The sequence below is a fragment of the Arctopsyche grandis genome, chromosome 5 (genome assembly GCF_051622035.1).
Source record: "Arctopsyche grandis isolate Sample6627 chromosome 5, ASM5162203v2, whole genome shotgun sequence".
NCBI lineage: Eukaryota > Metazoa > Arthropoda > Insecta > Trichoptera > Hydropsychidae > Arctopsyche > Arctopsyche grandis.
Window position 1 is genome coordinate 6,373,152 of NC_135359.1, and position 21,956 is coordinate 6,395,107.

General features: G+C 31.9%; 1 protein-coding gene across 1 annotated transcript in view; it reads left to right on the top strand.

The window, feature by feature from the left end:
* Nucleotides 1-21,956, top strand: part of LOC143912278 (cGMP-specific 3',5'-cyclic phosphodiesterase-like) — a 141,483-nt gene that overhangs the window by 77,480 nt on the left and 42,047 nt on the right. Inside the window, exon 3 of the mRNA XM_077431561.1 lies at nucleotides 13,773-14,025. Within this exon, the coding sequence (XP_077287687.1) occupies nucleotides 13,773-14,025 (253 nt within the window). The remainder of the gene's footprint in view (nucleotides 1-13,772; nucleotides 14,026-21,956) is intronic.

Genomic DNA, 21,956 nt, shown 5'->3' on the forward strand with positions numbered 1-21,956 from the left:
TTTGCCTGTTTGTCCGCTATAGAAATCTAAAGTCTTTAATTTAAAATCATCATATGAACTTTTTTAAAGTAAAATTCTTCATTATTTTTTAAATTTTCACCCGCTCAAATAATTCCGGGAAATATGGCAAATAAATGATTGCATGTACATATATATTGTATTACAATATATATTGCATTAAAAATGTTTAAGGTTGGAATATAAATAGAGGCTTTGACTTTTGTAACATAAATATATGATATATTTATTGTTTTAATATTTTACAAAAATATTCACAAATTTTTGGCACGGTTGAAATATAGCTCGTGTCGGTTTTGCAAAAATACATTCATCCTACGTTCGCCTTATCAAGTCAAAGCTATATACAATATTTAAGTCCATTCTGAATATTCGAGCGTATCTAAATCAGACGTGTATTCTTATTGTCCGAAATGGTATTTCCATTTGTTCACGAATAAAGCTTTCCATTACGTTTTTAGCTCGCTGAAGTAAGCGTTTGTATACTAAAACAAATATTTTCCTTTATTTTTTATATGTACGTATGCTTATTCCAAGGTTTGAAAATATTAGGCGAAAAGTGAGTAAAGACAAGTATTATATATTAATACTTTAACGGAATGTATAAAAAATATGTAGAGAGCAATTCTTAGGCCACTGGAAAATGTATGTAATAATTTAGTTATATACAAAAACTAGTCGTAATAAATCTGCACATAATAATTCAAACTATATTTGCAAATAAAAATAAATAATCATACGTTTTTGCGAGCACAATAAATCAACTGTGGTATCGTCGAAATATAAAAAAATGTCTGGTCTATGGGGAATAACTATGCAAAATTTGGTTTGGTTCAGTCAAATCTATGTACATAAATGCAATGTTAAATTAAATGTAATATACGTATGCTAAAAAGTGTCGTGTATATTGTGTGTATACAAGATATTTATCACGTAATGTGAAAATTAGCCAGAAAATCGTTTTTCCAATGGCGAAACCTTTACGTAAATTAATTGTGTCCGAAGCGAAGGTACTGGAATGTGAACTAACCTACATTACATAACATACACACCACGAACAAAGACCGAATCTAATTACTTACATTTAATAGTTTTTCGCGTGCCGCTAATGCATTAGATTTCAACATGGCAATTATGCACGCACGCTCATTTCGAACACTGATAAATACGTACATACATAAAATCGCGCGTTTTCCATAGGAATTGATATTAAAAAATATAATAGTAATAATTGGCAGATTCTTATTTGTAGAATCGTTTGAAAAATCTAGTCGGAATAAAGTATATTAATATATATTAAATATAGAATATAGTATTTGTCGTATAGTCCAATTCAAATTTTGGTTTTAGCATAAACAGTTACATATTTTTCGGCAGTGCATATTGAAAAGCAGTGATTTACATCTCATATTACTGACGCGGGAAAAAATAAATGATATTAGATGTAATTTAATTTATATATATATATATATATATATATATATATATATATATATATATATATATATATATATATATATATATATATATATATATATATATATATATATATATATATATATATATATATATATATATATATATATATATATATATATATGTGTATATATATATATATATATATATATATATATATATATATATATATATATATATATATATATATATATATATATATATATATATATTATGAGTACATAGATATACATATGTATGATACTTAAATATAATTTAATGCGTAGAACGAAAAATAATTTTATTTACATGAAATTTTAAGATAAGTGGCCGTGAAACTCATTTTTCTGTATTATTTATAGTGTTCTCGTGTTTATTTTGCTAAAAATATTTAACATAAAGCCAACATAATACTTTTTTTAACATGTGTAAGTTAGAACTTTTTGGAAATTATTATTTATTATAAGTTTTTTCTACTCCTATGATACATGATACATTACATCCGAATTATACGTATTTACATATTTCATTATAATAAAAATTTATAATATTATTAAAATGTAACAATTTTTGGTAGAAAAAACATGCATATACATACTTATATACATATATTTACATATCTGTACTTTAAATATTTTATTTCTATTAAATTTCAATTTAGAAAAAGTCTCGTTTGTATAAAATGCATGTTTTAATATCGAAAATTAAATGTTTTCCTAATTAAAAATTGAAAATGTTGTTTTTAATTAAATAGATATACTGCGGTACATTTTTTCAATAAAATTTTATAATTATTTAACTATATATATATATATATATATATATATATATATATATATATATATATATATATATATATATATATATATACATATGTGTGTATGTATATAACATTGTTTAAACCAATGGATTTAACTCGACAAAAATTTCGAAAAAGTAGATTTTTTCCCCTGCACTATTTAAAAAATAAACACTTAATTTTAATCTATTGGAGTTTATTTCGGTTGATTATGATAAGTTTTGACTGATAAATGAGATTTCAAAGTCGCCGTTTCGCTCAAAAGTTCCCCATACAAAGCGCGTTATATAATATTATTTTAAAAATTTTCTTACTAAATTCAAACAATCGTTTGCTGCAATATATGTACATATGTATGTAGTAATAATCATAATCATTTCCTCGTACATATATATATATATATGTATGAGGAAATGCATAGGGGTAAGAAGGAAAGGGGGAAAAATTTTCACTTCACAACGTTCGAAAAGCGCTGATTTAACACATGTGCTGCAATTCAATTTGAATTTACTAATTTTTACTAATTAACTGTATATATTTATTATTTTTATAATAATAATAACAATAATATGACCAAAGTGACCTGACAGGTTGCCCCAAAGTGTTGCTACACAAGTCTTACAAAAAAAGAAAATAACATAGAAAAGAACAATAAAAATTACCAATCATTCATCTCATTCAAATAGACTTGTGTTGAATCTCATGAAACTGACCAGCTCATCAACATGACAATTGAACAGGTCCAAATGTTCATCTATCACATTAAGGAACCGAAAAGCTTTTACAAGAGACGAGTTATCGAAAGCAGACATTTTCGCAAGAATAGGTTGGAAAAGTAAATGTTGACGCAAAGCTCTACCACATCCAGGCGCCGAAATTTTAAATTCTAATAAAATCGAATAGTTGTCAATTTTTCCCTTTAATACTCCAAATAAATATTTGGAAATGGCAATAATTCTTCTCGAAGATAGTGAGTCAAATCCTAACATACCTTGTAAAAAGGCTGTGGGAAATAAATAGGGGTAATATTTATATTTTCTCATATGAAGGCATCTAAGAAACTTTTTTTGAACTCTTTCTATCAAGAGAGAGAATTTAATTTCAGTGGGACTCCTAATTATAGACCCAAACTCTAATATGCTTAGGACAAGCGAAAAATAAAGTAACACCGTTATACTCGGATCTTGGAAGTAGTGAGAATTGCGCAAAACAAATCCAAGCATTTTGGTAGCCCTACAGCACATTTTGAAAATTTTAAGTCACTCCTAAACAGTATACCAAGATCAACAGTTGAATCAGTTCCGAAGGCTATAAACTGATAGTTCCGAAGGCTATAAGCGAACTCAATAGGGGAAAGAGACCTTGAGAAGGAAATAACATGGCATTTAGTCAAACTAAATGGTAGATTATTATTTAAAGACCATTCAGATAGTAGTTCTAAGTAAAGAGAGAGAATTTAATTTCAGTGGGACTCCGAATTACAGACCCAAAAACTAATATGCACCGGACAAGCAAACAATAAAGCAACACCATAAATACTTGGATCTTGAATATAATAAGTATACCCATGCGTTGAAAAAAAAAGGCAACATTAAATGTTAACATTTCACAATCGCTTTTACGCATTCGCGCAATAAAATGTAAAGAAAGCCCCTTCCAAACATCCGGTCCGCGGGGCAAGTTTAACGGCGGCCGTTATCGTCGTCGTCGTCGCAACAAATAATATTCCCGTTAAAAATGAACGACGGCGTATCTTTTACGCGACGAATAAATATTTCAGGCCTCGGCGTTCGACACGGGACGCGTGACGTAGTGTTTACTACGTTAAGCGGGGCCGGCGCCATAATCCGGTCCCGTAACGGCCGTTACGGACGCCATTAACGGGCTCGTAACGGCGCGTCGTGGACCCGGAGAACGCTAAAGCGAGTTTCGCGGTCGGACCGCGGCCCACGGGCTTAATTGTCCCTGGAGGCTGTAGCCGATGACGTTAACCGAGCTTTTCTCGACCGTAAGTGCAGGGTGCTCTCTCAGATACAATGTATGCGCAACTTTCTTGGGTCAGGGTTCATACAATTTTTCTATTCCCTCGTTGTGACTTCAGTATTCTATGCTCGTACTTTGTGATTAAAGAGTGTCCAGTGGTGTAATATCTAAATTAAAAAAGAACCAGGGCGGTGTTTAATTATGAACCCCCCCCCCCCTCTTTTTTTATAACTTAAAAAATATGTATCCGAATATTATTAGTTTCTTCCATTTGGGCCTCGCTATGATTTTATTTTTATTTATATATTGTTTTATTTTATGTTACCTTTTCTTTTTATTTCTCCTTATGTATATTTTTACATACCTCCTTTACGTTTCACATGGCTTTCGTGTCAGTGGTCATTTTTATCTCTTATCCGATTGTTTTCATACTTTGCCATATTGCTCATTTTGGTCATCAATACACGTTAATGTATCGTCTGCCATTACGTTGGAGATAAAATATCGCATACAACGCGTTTTTAAAACGGGGAAAGTAAATCTTCCTGACGTTTAACAAGGCGTAAACTGTTCGCCATGACACGGCATTATCAGATTTTAATTGTTTAAACGCCTATAATTCACTCTATATTTTATGAAATTTGCTCTATTGGTTCTCGTTATCTCTAATATATAAATATTTATAGTTTTAGCTCTCATATGTATATATAAATTTCAAGTTTGGCGTGTAGCTTCTTGTAGGGTAATATACATATATATATATATATATATATATATATATATATATATATATATATATATATATATATATATATATATATATATATATATATATATATATATATATATATATATATATATATATATATATATATATATATATATATATATATATATATATATATATATATATATATATATATATATATATATATATATATATATATATATATATATATATATATATATATATATATATATATATATATATATATATTGATTTTTGGCCAAATATGTCAGATTTTTATGTACTATATTTCTTTTGTTAATGTGAAACTAAGAATGTGATTTTTGGATTTCATTTTTGATTTTTAAACTCTTGTACACTTATTCATTTTCTTATGTATTATTTTTCTTTTGTTTTTTTTTTTTTATTATTTTTATTTTTTATTTTATCATGTTTTTTCTGCTTTTGCATTTTTGCTTTTTATTTTATGTATTTTATTTTTTATTTTTCTGTTTTTCTTAATCAAATGTAGGCCATTGTGGCGCATTGGGTTCTTCCGTAAAGCCACAATGGTCCAAAACTACTATAAATAAAATAAATAAATAAATTTTTATAAAAAAAATTAACATTCTTGTTGAAATTATGATGTTTTTTTTATATTTTCTAAAAACTTCATTCCATACATCCTCTTCAACATCTCTGATTTTTCAAACCCGTGTTTGTGTGTCAACAGCAACATTTGCTTTTAGCAATGCCAAAACCATATATGTATATGTATGTCAAAAAACTATGAAATTTTAACATGTGTATCTAGAGATGACTATTTATTTAAGCTCAGTTCCCTTATTGTACTCATATCTATCCTCAAGTGCGTATGGTTAATAGTTCAAGTAATGTTTTCTTTCGAAGTTTTGGTTTTTTTTTGATAATAAAAAAAACCCATAAATTTCATCAAAACGTCTTTTAAGTTTTGAATATACTCACGAAAGTGTACTCACAATATTTGGTATACAAAAATGAAATATTATTTATTTATTTAAAAATAAATGGGAAAAGCGGCAAAGCATATGTATGTATGTGTAGATGTGAGGAAAGAAAAATTGGGTAGACGAACTAAAAATATAGTAAAATATTGTTTTAAAATATGATTAAACGTGCTAGTATTTGTTATACAGATGTTCATGGTGTTGTTGATATATAATATGTATGTGTGTACTTATTTTTCTTGTTATATTACTTTGAGCTCAGTAAGCAAACATTGCAAATCTCGAATGAATCCAATTTGTATTCTAATGGTAAGAACACACTCAAAAGTGCTGCATGTCTCGTCTAGGTAGACTTCTGCAGTGATAGGCGTGTCTTAATTCGTACAATTTTATTATATTATATTTAACATATATCATTCTATATATAATATATGCATGGCTGGAAATCATTAAACATATATCATTCTATATGTATGTATGCTTGTCTTGGAAATAATTTGAATATCTCTTACATTCATCTTCCATACTATCTTCTAACTACGTGTCCTACTCATTGTAATTTCAGCTTCTACTCCTACTATATGCTTATGCTATAAAAGTTAATGAAAAACTACGCTCGATTATATTACTATATACGAATTATTCGAACATATGAAGCATATTAGCATTGAAGCTAATCCATTTTACCTACACACATAATATAAGCATTAAAAATCTATATGTCGGGTATTATATAGTATAGTATATATGTATATATATATAGATTTTAGTTTGTGTTTTCGGTGTATTCGAATTAAAATGGCGTACATAATTTTTGCTTTGTTGTCTCTGGTTTGTCTCTTGCTGGAAATATGTCGCATGTAATGTGAGTATACCGAATATATGTATACCAGAACTTTGTCAAAACATTAAGGCTTTTGGGGTATCGCGAGAAAGATATACAGTAGTCGTGAAAATTCTCAGTTGAAAATGGCTCGTATATGGTGAAAAATTAAGCAGATTTATCACTCTGAAAGAGGAAACGTGGCGCAGATCAGACATTTTCAACGTCACACTCCATTTCAAACACTTCTTCCTTGATTAAACAATCCGGTGAAATATTGAAACGAGCATAGAGACATTGTGACGTTTTTAAAAACACTTTTCATAGAAGAGGTTGACAATCCCTTGCATAGACAATCGATGGCCATTGAACTCACTTAGAAGCTGCTGTAAAATCCAAAGAATTTCACTTCATAACTCGCTGAGAAAACAATCGCCATCTTATAAAGAAAATAGTATCTAAACATCAAATAAAATTTCATCTCGAAATTGAACGCGTTTTAATTATGCACGTCAAAATAAACGCACGCGAATTTTCAAAGTAATTAAATTATCACATACGATGTGGTGTGGGATAAAAACATTTTCGCTTGGAAAATTATTATTAGCATTAATTGGATGCTTCTTAGCGATGGTAAACACCTGTTGGCGTTTGCAAGGCGTGCGAAATGTTATGTATATGTTTGTGTGTGTGTGTGTGTGAATTTTGGGGGATATTTACATAATGAGGAAATGAGGGCACGCCAAGGGCGAGCAAAAATAAGGGGGTGGGTGGGTGGCCCGCTGGGAGATCAATGGTGCGACTTTTCCATCAAAAATATCAACTTGATGGTGAAACTTTCGTGGGCGAAATGGAAAATCCGGTTTCAGGCAAGTCACAACAATCGGTAATCGATAGGACGAACAGGAAAAGGCATTAAAAGGTTTTTTTTTTACAAAGGATGTCGAAAATTTCAAAAGAATCGGCAATTATGGGAATCTGACGAGCTTGTCCGTTCTTTTGTGGAAATTCGCTTACACGATTTCGACAGTTATTATTTAAAATGAAAACGAATGGCAGAACGTCACCGAAGATTTTATCTTGTTTTTGTGTTACTAATAATTTGAACATTTTTATTAATATTGAGACGAAGATGTTTTGTAGGTACGAGTGTCTGGTGAAAATTAGCACCCCGGGCAGTTATCTTTTCAGTTCGTTCTTTTCCATCTTTATAAATAGATACTCGGTCTTTTGTGTGTTTGGAGCAATCTCGACAAAGTAAAGTGCCATTGGCAATTTGACATCCGTGAAATTGAAATATAAATTTAAGTTTTCTTGCCATTCAAAGGACGGTGTCAGGGGTTCGATTGCGACCCCGACTGCTATCCTCTTTGTGTTCTTTGAACTATCAGGGAAAATATCGCAAAGTTGTTCATTGTGTTGCTTCATTTCATGATTCTATATGGTGCTATTTTTTTCATCCTTAATACTCTAATTATATTATATAATATAAAGTGATACAATATTGAAAAAAGTATGATTGTACATGATTTGTTTTGTTCAATCGCGTTTCATTTATATTATGATTTAAGAAAGGAGTAGGAACTTTTCAACGTTACTTATTTTTTATTATGATAATTTTATTATATCTCTATATTAGTAAAAAAAAGCATTTAACTACTTCATCGCCGTGCGCCCACCGGTGGGCGCTTTAGATAGGTTATAAATCACCACGCGCCTGCCCATGGGCACATAGTCGCTACAACTTAAGTGAAACCTAATTAATTGAAGTTTCTTTACAACGACATTTATGAACAGTTTTTAAAAATAAAAACACTTTTTAAAGTTGAGTTTTTGAATACTTCAATTAAAGTTATCTACAAAAACGTGATAAAGTGATTACGCAACTTTACAATAATAAATTAATTAATATATAGGTAGAATTTCTAAAAATGATATATAAAAATTTCAGTGGAAGTCCAATTTTTAATGTCTAGTTTTTCTTAAAAATAGTTTTGGTGGATAGAAACAGTCTCCATATGAGTTTTAAGTGCTAAAATTAAAACAACGGATTCGATTTTTATTAAAAAAAATACAATCGAAATATGTTCTATAATTGTAATTAATATGTATACCTATATGTACATATGTATGTTAAGTCGAAGTGTACTTTCAGTTGTATTATGTATGTATGTATATTCCAACTGGCGTTTTAGGTCATTCATACATATATCTCTACAAGCGCAAATACAATTTAAAAAATGTGTGCAAGTTGTAATATAACAGTTGAGTTTTGACAGCTCTGATGATTTTATGAATGCTTTCGAATTCAATAATGCATTAATATTTGCTAGATATTACGAATAAAGGTAATAAGTACCGTATTACGATAACTCTAATACTGTGTTCAAAACAACAAAAAAATGTGACTTTTGCAATTCAATTTACTAGTCGAGTGACGTTTCACGAAAATCTAACCTCTCCATTTTACTTGGTGCCAACTTATAGTTGAACTGTATTTTCAGTTGCAATATATTTTGACCAGTTAGAATGTAATTCGCCATATGAATCAACTTATATGGGTTAGAATATTTATTTATTTAAGTTTGGACCGTTGTAGCATTACAGGAATTCCTAATGCGCCACAATGGTCAAAAATATAACAGAAAAGACAAGAAACAAAATAATAAATTAGACATAACAAAAACAAAACATACATATATATACACAAACAACTAAAAATAATAATTATTATTATTATATATCGTTTATCGTCTTGAATTCATCCTATGTTTACAAGGTTTTTGTATTTCGTAATATTCTTTCTCGATTATGATTTTCAAGTTATGAATTCCATAAGTCCTCACCAGATAGAGTTTCAAAATTTGTCATCCGGACTGACCGAAACCAATCACGACAAGCAAATAATACACCACCACCACGTCGATCTACTCTATCGCGACGATGCACCCTCCAGGAAGAATTAAAAAGTTCAGCATCAAAAAATGATGAAGTCAACCATGTTTCCGTTAGTGCTACCATATCATCACAAATAGTAGAAACGGCTGAATTAAACGCAGCCAGCTTTGTCCTGAGACCTCGTACATTTTGGTAATAAATTACCAATTTTCGGTCTCCCAGTTTGGCGCGTGACTTTCTTTGAGACAAGAAATGGCAGTTTTGATTGAGCCAACGGAGGTTGAGCCAATGGAGACGAAACGGAAGAGGAAGCAGAAGAAGAAGCCAACACAGTCACAACAGAATCACGACTATCAGGACCATTTGAGCAGGCAGATGTAGGAGAAGAGGCAAACATCGACGTCACTGCGACCGTTTCCATAGAAGATTCACTAAAACTTGCAGACGTAGTTTTAATATCAGGCTTCAAACATCTAGCAGCTCCCGTACAAACATCAGCAAATGAAACACTTGGGCGCAGCTCTAATGATGAAACAACGTCAGTGGCAGACATAGAAGTACTATTAGTATTAGATTTTATATTCTTAATGCTCATTCCCCAATCTTTAAATCTACCAAAATGAACACCAGCAGGCCAAGAACCAGCAGAAAATAACAGGTCAGCGACAGAAGCAGGAACAGATACCTTAAAGGATGTATAAGATCCTCGTGCATTAAGAGGGGAAACCACAATGCCATCCTTTAATCCACAGATGGCACTAACGTGAGTCAAAAACTCGTCACACGAAGTGTCCAATGAGAGCTTCCATATATGTATATTGACATTCCTTTTGACGGAAACAATAATTCCAGAAGCTGCTGTTCCCACCTCAAATTTACGTCTAAGTGGAGGTTGTTCAGCCGAAGGTCGGTCAGGTAATGCGGGTTGTCCAGGTTTTTCATGATTAATTCGCAGACCAGATTTACGTCTATTTATTTTCTTTTTGCCCATCTTCACGGCTGCATCAGCAACGAGAGAAACAGAAGGAGAAGGCACAACACTTCTAATAAGTACAGGAGAATTCAAGCCTCGTATTAACTGCTCTAAGGATGAAAATCTTTTCTCAATACGATCAATTGCATTGACACATAGTTCACGCCACATGTTACAACAATCGCCCATTGTAAAAATTCAAATAAAAAAAATAACAAATGACAATTTTTTCTTATTCTTTCTTCTTTTGTTATTTTTTACCGTACTAAGTATATAATAATTTATCGATATATATTTTCAGAAATCAGTTTAACCACTGTATTTAAATCACAATTGCAAAATTTTTATCAAAAATGAAAGCAACACCAATAACACTACACACAATGCAAAAACACGACACTATTAATCGATAATATATTCGAAAAAAGCATCCGAATATCGGACAATCAAAACAACGAACCAGCTAGTTAGTATGCTACCTAGCAACCATATATATTATATATTTTGACCAGTTGAAATGTAATTCGCCATATGAATCAACTTACGTGGGTTACACGGAATATATTTCAACTAGTCACTTCAGAAAATACACTTCTACTATATATTATATATTCCAATCAGTCAAAATATATTAGAACTGAAAATACACTTCTAACTGGTACCAATTAACTATAGCGGTAATTGGTACCAGGTTGGTAATTGGACTATTCGTCACATTGGGGTGGTCACAAAGACAATTTTTGCCATGAAAATCGTGAATACACAATATTTGGCACTCAAGTTCTCGTTACTATGATAGTTATCGTTAGTATGATGGACTTTTCGGCTGCCAGATGTTCCGTTATAGAGATTTTAGTGGCTTTGTGACGAGTAATTTGTGACCAGTACTCACCGAACCACCAGGTTAGATGGAATATATTCCATCGAGTTAAAATACATATATTACAACTGGAAGATACACTTCTACTTTAACGTGTATACCGTTACCTACCGTGATAATAATCATAACGATGAGATCAGAAATTGGTAGATAGAGACTGTATATTGAGATTTATTACACCGCATTTTGTGTTCTAATTAATCATTGGACCCAATTAATCAAGAAAACGCTTTAAAGATTACAATAAATGAAAGGGATTGAAAATAAAAACTATAATTTTTCACAATACATATGTACTACTCCACTTAACTGTCTTTTTACCTATATACATATATTTATACAATATATAAAGTTTTATACCAAATGGTGGATTTGAAATTTAAAAAATGTGACGTAATTTTGAAAAAATACCTTCTTCTTCTTCTCAATGCCCTGAACATCTCATCGATTATTTGAAGATATCCGCATCGGCCTTCAGCGGCTTGGAACAGATCTTCGGTGCTCATATCGGTCCACATGTGCATGTTTCGAAGCCAAGACAACTTTTTCCTGCCAATCCATTTTTTTATCTTCTATTTTCCCCATGGTTATCAAACGGAGAAATTCGTATTTTGGACTCCGTATCATGTGTCCGAGGTACTATCTACATCTTTCTCCGCTTGATGACAGAAACAAGTTCCCTGCCTCTCCCTATCATGCCGAGGACAGCTTCATTTGTTATTTTTTTTGGTCCACGGGATCTTCAGCACACGTCTGTAGACCCACATGTCAAAAGCTTCGATGCGGCTGATCATCCTGGTCTTCAGATTCCACGTTTCACATCCATGTAGTAACACTGTCCAGACGTAGGGGTTCCAAAAAACCGCCCGAAATAAAAAGCCGGTTTTCGGTTTTTTTACAAATAAAAAGCCGGTTGGCCGGCTTTCACCGGTTTTAGAAAAATACGATTTTTTTTAAGTTTAAAATTTTTATATTTGCATAATATATGTATATCTATATTTTGCAAAAAAAATAGTTTTTATAAATTAAATTAAGTTATAAACATTATGAACTTTCATAAGATCATAACTTTATATTATTATTACAAATATTACAAATAATACAATTTGTATTATATGTACATATATCACAGTCGTAAAATGGCAGATCCTAAATACGCACATATAATTAAATGATTTAAATAAGCTAGATATATTATAGATAAAGAGATTTCAAAGTTGTTTTTACGCATTTGTTTTAGCTTAAAAAATCCAAAAGCAACCGTTGCAAATTTCGGAAACAAATTCATTTGAAACGGCAAATTCATTTGATCACGAACATTTTAAATCCATAATAAAAGTAGGTATATGGCCTCAATATTTAAAGGGCAATTCCTTCGAAGAAAAATCAATTATATTTCGGAAATTCCTATACATTTTGCCATAAATCATTTGACTACTTTTTTTGATGTTTTCAAGTACAAGGATTTGCGATAGATAACTATGCTTTCTATACCTGAAGTTTGGTAGGTCATTGAAACTACATACTTTCAATAATACTTTATTGGTTTATGACCTGGTCCATTACTAAATCTCAAAGAAACCGCTCAAGAAAGAAAGTAATGTAGCTTTTTTTGTTCAAAGAAATATACGCCTATTACCTAAGAGCGTTTATACACATTTATTTTGATCTTTCATAGAAATTTAAAATTCATAATTCTTAATTTTGAGGAAAAAAACATTAATTAAAGAAAACCTTAAAAAGCCGGTTGATCGAGCCAAAAAGCCGGTTTTCGGTTTTTTGAAAAATGGTCAAAAAGCCGGCTTTTCGGTTTCGGTGTAAACCGGTTTGGAAGCCCTAGTCCAGACGTACATATGTAGCTCTTCGCAAATCTCAAACGCGTACGAAGATTAAGATGCTTGTTTGTAAGCGCCGCCTTCATATTGATAAACGCTATACCAGTACAGAAAAAATACCAGTTTGCTTTAATATCATATTAAAAATAGAATAAAATTACATTGATAACGCAATTTAGCCAAATCGAGGACTTATCACAATCGTGCTCAAATGTACATATATTGTGTACACAGAGTGCTTGTTTACATCCATCATTACGACCACACACTAGTGTTATGATTGTGATTGGATTACTAATCCTTCATTAATCAATCAATCTCTAACCCCAATCGTACATATACATATATATGTAATATCACGGTAATTTGATCTGTTTGATTTGTTGTTTGTGCAGAGATCCAGGTCGCCGAGTTCGAGAGCTCGCACCCCTTCGCGCCAGCAGCTGAGGCAGCTCGACGAAGGAGAACTGTTCATGGAGCTGATCAGGGACGTTGCCAACGAGCTGGACATGGACGTGCTCTGCCACAAGATCCTAGTTAACGTTGGCTTGCTGACGAGGGCTGACAGGGGGAGTCTTTTCCTGGCCAGAGGTCCCCCCACGGACAGGTACCTGGTCGCTAAGCTGTTCGACGTCACCCAAGACACAGGTAAATACACAAATCAATACGTCGTGGTTCGGACACTAGAATGCCATTGTTGCCGGAGATGTCACGTAGCGATGCCTGATAACTAGAGCTAGGATCTTTCAGCTGTGTGTCGAATATAAATTAAGGGTGGGGCTTATTTCCAGGACCGTACTAAGATTGTATCTATGTATATGGAGAGATAAAAGAAAATTTTTGCTTTCCCGCAACGGACCTAGTCGTTTAGTTTCATGGTTTCAAGATTTTTAATAATGTCTAGTGCCTTCTACTAAGTAATTTATGTAGAATAATTACACAAAATTTCCGTAAAATTTTATATGATATGTATAATTCCCTTGAACTTCGGAGAAACTTCTCATTAATTCGTTTCGTTCTCCTGCTCTTACGTGGTAATACGTCATGCCCGTTATTGCTGGAGCAGTTGGGACTTTATGTCCCTAATCACTATGTGCGTGGTAGACATCATCATTTGCTGGCTGTACCTCCTGCCCGCACAGTCCTTTTTCGAATGGCTCCTATTCCAAGAGCTATTCGACTTCTTAATGAAATCGTTGCTGCCGAGACTGAATGTGATATTTTCTACCTAAGTGAGCGTAAATTGTCGGAAATTACTCTAACCCATTTATCTGGTAGTCTGCGATCATTGTTTTCATGATTGATTGTGATTTATGAGTGAAATTTTGATTAACTCTCTTCCATTTGGGCCTTACAGGGATGTTTTGTATTTGTAGTTGTTTCTTACATATTTATTGAAACTGGCTGCAAGGCATTCCTTATGCTATATTTTATTTGATATTTTTACTTTATCTGTTATTATTAAATGCTATTTTTTATGTTTATGTATGGATGTATTTATGTTTATGTTTAATTGTTATTTATTTATTTTTTTTTTTTTTTATATTTTTTGACCATTGTGGCGCTTTAGGAATCCCTGTTATGCCACAATGGTCTGTTAAGAATAAATAAATAAATGATGCTATTCTCTATGGTGCTATGATGCTATGGTATTTAACTTATACGTGCATAAATTTTGTTTGTAGGTTGTAAATTTAAAATCCAACTAGAAGATACACTTCAACTGTATGTAGCATATATACAATATCGAATCCATTGAGATAATCTAATAAAATTTCGATTATTTACACTCAATAATGTCGATGACCTATTTTTATTTTATATTATATTATGTTTTCCCATGATGTCATTATGGGATGCTCCTGAGCGACGTCTATGGTATTGTTACGTACGCCGCGGATTAAGCGAATAGAATCCCAGAGACTATGTGACCGTTCAGGGGTTATCTGTTATCGGATTAAATAAGTGCTTGCACTTACTTCCAGGATTATATCTGGACTCTAAGTGCATTTAGGCTAAGCAATGACCATTATTAGTCCTTTCTCAGAATCGGTACGGGGAGACCCAATGTCGTGGAAATACATATCCGAATACGTGACTATACAACAGGTAAACAGATTAGACGTCCTGAGAGATCTACCCTTTATAAGGCGGTACGTAGGCGATATCATGTCATTCTGGACTTAGCACTGCCAGTGCGTGTATCTCCTTAATCATCAATAAATGTTGTGAAACGACTGTTGGCCTTTTACTTGGATCCTCCACCCACCCCTACGCAACAGTATTAACCTTGTACATGTGTAAATTTATAGATTATAAATTAGAAACCATATTCAAATAGTGGTGACATAGTAAGTAGGATGGTTTTTGCAATTTGATGAGGAATTGTTTCAACAAAGGAATCAGATAAATTGGCAAACTCTATAGGAAACGATCGATTCACAAATATCCAAGTCTGACCAGAAGCACAACAGAAATGCTTCGGAATAAACTATTTTCAATCGAAGTCAATCCAGGGCTTGAAACCGGAACCTCTCGATGGTTAGCATTAACGCAACTACTGAGCTAAAGTGCTTTAATTAGGGTGACTTATGTGATTTGTGTTTGTTTCGTAAAATTATTTTATTTTTCCCGTTTTGTATGTACGTCCACTGATGAACAGAATAATTTTATTCTACATGTACATATTTCGTTGTTTTTTCAAATCGACTTGTTTCCAAAAACAAGTATTAGTATATAGATAAATATAAATTTATATATATTTAATATATTTCTTTTAAAGTAATATTCTAATATTTTGTTACATGATTTATTTTACATGTTTCTGAAAAAAAGTAAAATATAATCAAATATTATATTGTATTTTATCTCGTTTCATTATCTTCTTTTAATGAAATGTAATGTTCTGGTAAAAATTATATTACTTAACATGAAAAAAATCTAAATGATGAAGATAATATAATTCTTGCATTCAAAAGAAAGCGAAAATATATTTTTGAAAATTTTACATTTCAGAAAAAAATCAACTTGGGACGGATGAACGTCAAATATTATATAATTTTTTTTGTCTTGTTTCTATTTTCCTTGTACACAAGAATTGTACATTTTGAGTAATAATTATAAATTCTTCGCAATAATAATGGTTATTTGAGGGAAAAGTTATAAAATTTTTAGACGTGCAACACATTTTTTTTGCGTCCTGGGAACTATGATCACCCTTATATAATACATAAGTATTATATAATGATAACAAGCCCTAGTATATTGTAGCAGAATAATATCCTTTTGGGGTGGGACAAGTTGCAAATGGGTCCGTATTGGTAACACATATGAATTAAATAATATCTAAAGGCTAGCGAAAATATGTATAACAAACAACATTCTCTTTTTCTCAATTTTCATTTTGGCATATAGAATATTTCAATAGCGCAGTGCTATATTTTTAAATGGTCAGAAGAAGAATCTTGGTCCTTACGGTTCATAGAAAATATTAAATGCTAATATTAGTTGTCCATTGATTTGGTACTAGTAATATTTTAACATTCCCTTCTTGTTCAAAAAATATTTTAATTTTTAAAAGCTGACAAGTCCTTGAAAATTATAAATCAAATGCCTAGTTTGGCCTCTGAAGTGATATTTTTTACTTTATCTATGTATGTACGTAGTTTTTCATTCGTGCCATAACTACCATTTAAATTTTAGTGGTGATTATTTATCAATTAAAAAATTAGCATTATACTTATTAAAAATTAAATATTTAATAATGCATCCATATATATGTATATACATAAGAAATCTGTTGTTGATTTGGCTGATTAATTATCGATGCAAGAGTTTTGGGTGTTCAAAACGGTGATGACTAAAGCCCGGACCCTGAGGGGGCCGTTTATTGTTCAAATGTTGTAAATGCATTGTTAAAGGTTTACTGAACCTTTTTTACAAAGCATTTACAACAATTGAACAATAAACGGCACGCTTCCGGTCCTACATCTAGTGATGACTACTAATCGATAACGGTGTATGATTCTACTTTTTGCTAATTCTAAGTAGTCCAATTTTAGCTTATCCAAAGTATGTAGTCTAATTCTATAAACCAAGATAATAGGAAATAGTTTTTCTTATATGTAGATCAACTCTTCTAATTATTTTTTGGGGCCTGTATGTACATATATTCTCTTTTACTGCTCAGTATTCATATTGTTCAATCTTTGCAATGAATGCACTTATGGATTTTTTCCCGATAGGTAAAGTCAGTGTACGTCAATATTCTGTAACTGTTTCTCAGTTGTATTTGGTATAATGTTTTATATGTAAATACATGTATATACAGTATGCTTCGAATAATAATAAATCAGTAATAAAGCGATCTTTAAAGGCTAGCGATCGTGAATGGATAGGGATATTTAGGGGTATTAGAGAGCATAATAGGTTACTAAGTAATCTAACGGACTTAAATCAGTTGAGAGGTTCTTGGGTCAAAGGGATATATCGTATGTATGTATGTATGTACATATGTATGAGTGCATGCTTTATATTATACCTTCGTACAAATAGGATTCAATTAATGTGCTAGTTTGATAAAATAAGTAATTATATATCTGAATTATGTCATAAGGCTTTGACCAGGACGTGCAATGTCTCGTTCATGTTCTTTGTAATAAATTTCAAAGATAGACTTTTTAACTGGCACCCTTAAAAATTAATCACTTTGAACGTGTCACTATTGTGTTCAAATGGTTTATGATGGCACGTCAGTCGTTAAATTTATCGTTAAAAAATACTTTGGCCAATAATTTCTTTTAATAGTAGTTTGTCACGTAATCGATGTGAGTTTTTCATTTTTTTATTGGCTGTAGTAATAACTGTAGTTTTTTACGATTACATATACGTCATAATAAAAATATAACTAGGTATATGAATCATAAAGACAGTGTGTATTTCAAATTATTATTTGAATTTTTAGATGTCTATTTGTATTATGTTTCCTTTGTATACAATCTTGGTACTACGTTTCATCGGGGAAAACATTAAACGAATGACAAATATCATATTCCACCGTAATGGTTTTTAAAAACGCGTTAAACTCACTTGGGAAATTATTACGAATCGAAGTTGTGTGTTTTTCGATAAGTTAAATATTGAATTCACGAAGCTTCAAATCCAATACAAGCTCAGGATGATGTTAAACTAAAGCACCAAGGGATACAATAAAATACACGTACATTTTTATCATTGATTCGACTGCTATGCCTTTATTTATTATGTGATACTTTTTCATGATTGACAAAAGATATGATTGGATTTTCCGACTTTTCCTGTGAGCGGAGACGCTTCACCATTAACTGTCCTCGTATATGTATGTATGTATGTGTGTATCCATAAAAAGGTTTGCATCGTTACAAAGTGTGTTAGATGAAAAAAGTTTCATATAAATATCGGATAATATGTAATAAAACGGGTTTTTCGTATGCGATGCTTATGCTGAAAAGGGTCGTTATTTTTTTCGTAGATGAAAAAAAACTTTAGGTGCGTTTTTATTATCTCCATTCGTCTCTTAACGGTATGAAATTTCTGCGAGATGTGCTCTCGGTTTGTTGGAGCATGATGGAGTGTTATTTATGCGTGAAGATTTAGTTAAAAAATTTGCGAAATGAAAATTTGTGATTTTATATTGTAATTTGGTATTTCGCCGGTGCTAAATCTTGGAGGTGTGTATTGAGATATCGATTTTGTGAAAGGGTTTGGAATTTACATTTGCATACTTATAGGGTATAATTTCAAGGTAAATGGACACTTCGTTAGGATGTTTGCATTGGCAAATTTGGTATCGGCACCAGTTTCGCAATAAATGGATTAATGTTTGGACATATGTACATACATCTCTATCTCTATATGTACATATATAATAATCGTAAGTGAAACGTAAAAGAGGTTTGTAAAAATGAATGTCTGTGTGTGTCTCGAATAGGCTCCTAAACCACTAAACCAATTACGAAGAAACTTTCAGGACTTGTTGTATGCATGTCCGGGAAGATTACTATGAAAAAAAACGGGGGAAAACGGGAACGAAAACAGGAAAAACAGGAATGAGTGTCATTCGCTATAATTACAAATGTTTTTTGCGTCGTGACCAAGGTGTTCGCTGCCTGCGTTGTTCCGACAAATGGGAACGGGAACGAGAAGGGGAACGGGAACGGGAACGGGATAGGGAACGGGAACGGGAACGGGAACGGGAATCGCATGCGTTATTGTGGCGTTGCAACGCATGCCGGGTTCAGCTACTATATAAAATTGTTTTTATATATCGAATGAACTGTTTACATAGTTGACGCCTTTTAATACCAAATGCTATAAAATTCCCTATGAATCAATTTAAAATACGGACTTGTGTATTTTTTACATTATTAATCGACATTTTTTACTGTAAAATTTGAAAGTTTAATATTTTCAAAAAAGTGATTTATTTTTAAAGTGAGTATTATCATTTAACTAGTGTTATGCCCGTTGAAATTTCAACAGGTGCTTTCGGATTGATACATGATTTAAAATAAAGTTACAATATGAATAGTAATAACACTGCTCGACACGAAAAATGTTTCAGAGACGAGATATGACTTTTCTTATAGATCTATGCCCAGTGAACACGAACCTGGTAATAAAAAGTGTTGATTGGCTCGAGATTCGAAGATATGTGTGTTTTTTAAATCGCGCGATTTTTCTATATCTTGGTGTTGTTCGGTCGATTTCTCAAAATCTGTTAATTTTCTGTTCAAAATAAATATTGGAATCTACAGTCGGGTATTTTATCTTTCATTTGTAGTACTTTTCAGCTTTCAAATCTCTCTAAGTAGTCGTCCAGTTCAAATCAAAAGTCAAAATTACGTATTTTCACTTGGGATTTTTTCCCACTGTTAATACTATATTATATTGAGTATTTTCTATTGAAACATGTTTATTGGAATAGTGTTCTGGCCACACTATTTTTTGATTTCGTTTAAAAGGGTTAATTGGATGTGTGGTGAACTTTAAATCGGTAAAATTTCGAACAAAAAGCTCTTACTAGTGTTTACCCGTATTTACACGAATCCGAATTGAATTAATAGGGATAATATATTAAATTATCTTTATATGAGATTTAAATAAAATTCCACTTAAAAAATCATATTTCGACTATTCTTGTGGATTAATAACAAAAATTCTATTGATAACTGGCTTAGTGGAATTTTATTTAATTCTCATATAAGCCAATCAACACTCGAGCCAATCAACACTTTTTATTACCAGATCCATGTTCACTGGGCATTGATCTATAAGAAAAGTCATATCTCGTCTCTGAAACATTTTAAAAGTCGTCATTTGTCGAACAGTGTAATTAATCGAAATCGGAACTGAAACAGAAATCAAACCAGGGCCGCACTGTTGCGCTATAGACCAGTACACCACGACGGCTGACAAAGGAAATGCTCTAAATTTAATATATATGTAATTTATAATATTCGATGTTGTGGGTATTAGGTTTTGTAAATTAAACATACATAGCTCATAAATCTTTTCGCTTATGTCACGCGATGTAAAATTACGTACTTTTCATATTATCCGATTCCCGATTCCGATTTCGACTTTGATGTTGATTTCGGGTTTTATTATATTTTATTGCATAATTTAACTGTCATAATCGATTACCGATTTCTGTTTCAGTTCCGATTCGTATAGTAATATAATTACTATTCATATTGTAACTTTATTTTAAATCATGTATCAATCCGAAAACACCCGTAGAAATTTCAACGGGCATAACACTAGTATTGTATAACTATGAAACGATCATTTAATATTGGTTTTCCTTGTATGGAATATGGAATAATTTTAATATGTACATTCAGTTGTAAGAATTGAAACGGTATTACGAAACGATAATCACTCACCGACTCAACAGTACATAGTCGAGAAAAACTTTGCAGCACCTTTTTCCGCTAGAATTCGCTGCAATAAATTAAAATATTTCCGACGGAAAGTTTCTAGAAAAGTTCACGGTATTAGATTTTTCCTACGATTTTCCCGGAGTGAGAGAGATAGAGAGGGAAGGCGAGGGAGAGCGACAAAGTAAGCCCTACAAGACCAGGAACAAATAACTGTTTGCACAGTTTAGTAATGAGAGTCACGTTGGTAGGAGAGACCCGCAGAGCAAAATCGATATCCGTAGATAGACCTGCACGTAGCACCTCCACGCCAGTGACAATATCGCCCAAATATGTGTCGTTAACCCTTTCGGTGCCTGGCCAAGTTCACTATATTACATATGTACGTATGTAGGCCGCTCAAAATGTTCCCGTAAAGTGGTTAATATTCATAAACAGAATTGCATACTCATAATTAATGAATCGTTAGAGAGCGTTAGCTTTTTGAGACTTTTTTTATTAAATATTCCTGAGAGTGCTGCAATCGCCATTCAAAGTGATTTAGCATAAATTGGTTGATGAACTCTTTGAGAGTCCGTGGAAAGATTTCTGGGGATTTGTCACTTGAACAAATCAACTTATTATCTCGATTTTAAATAGCCTGATATATGAACTTTATTT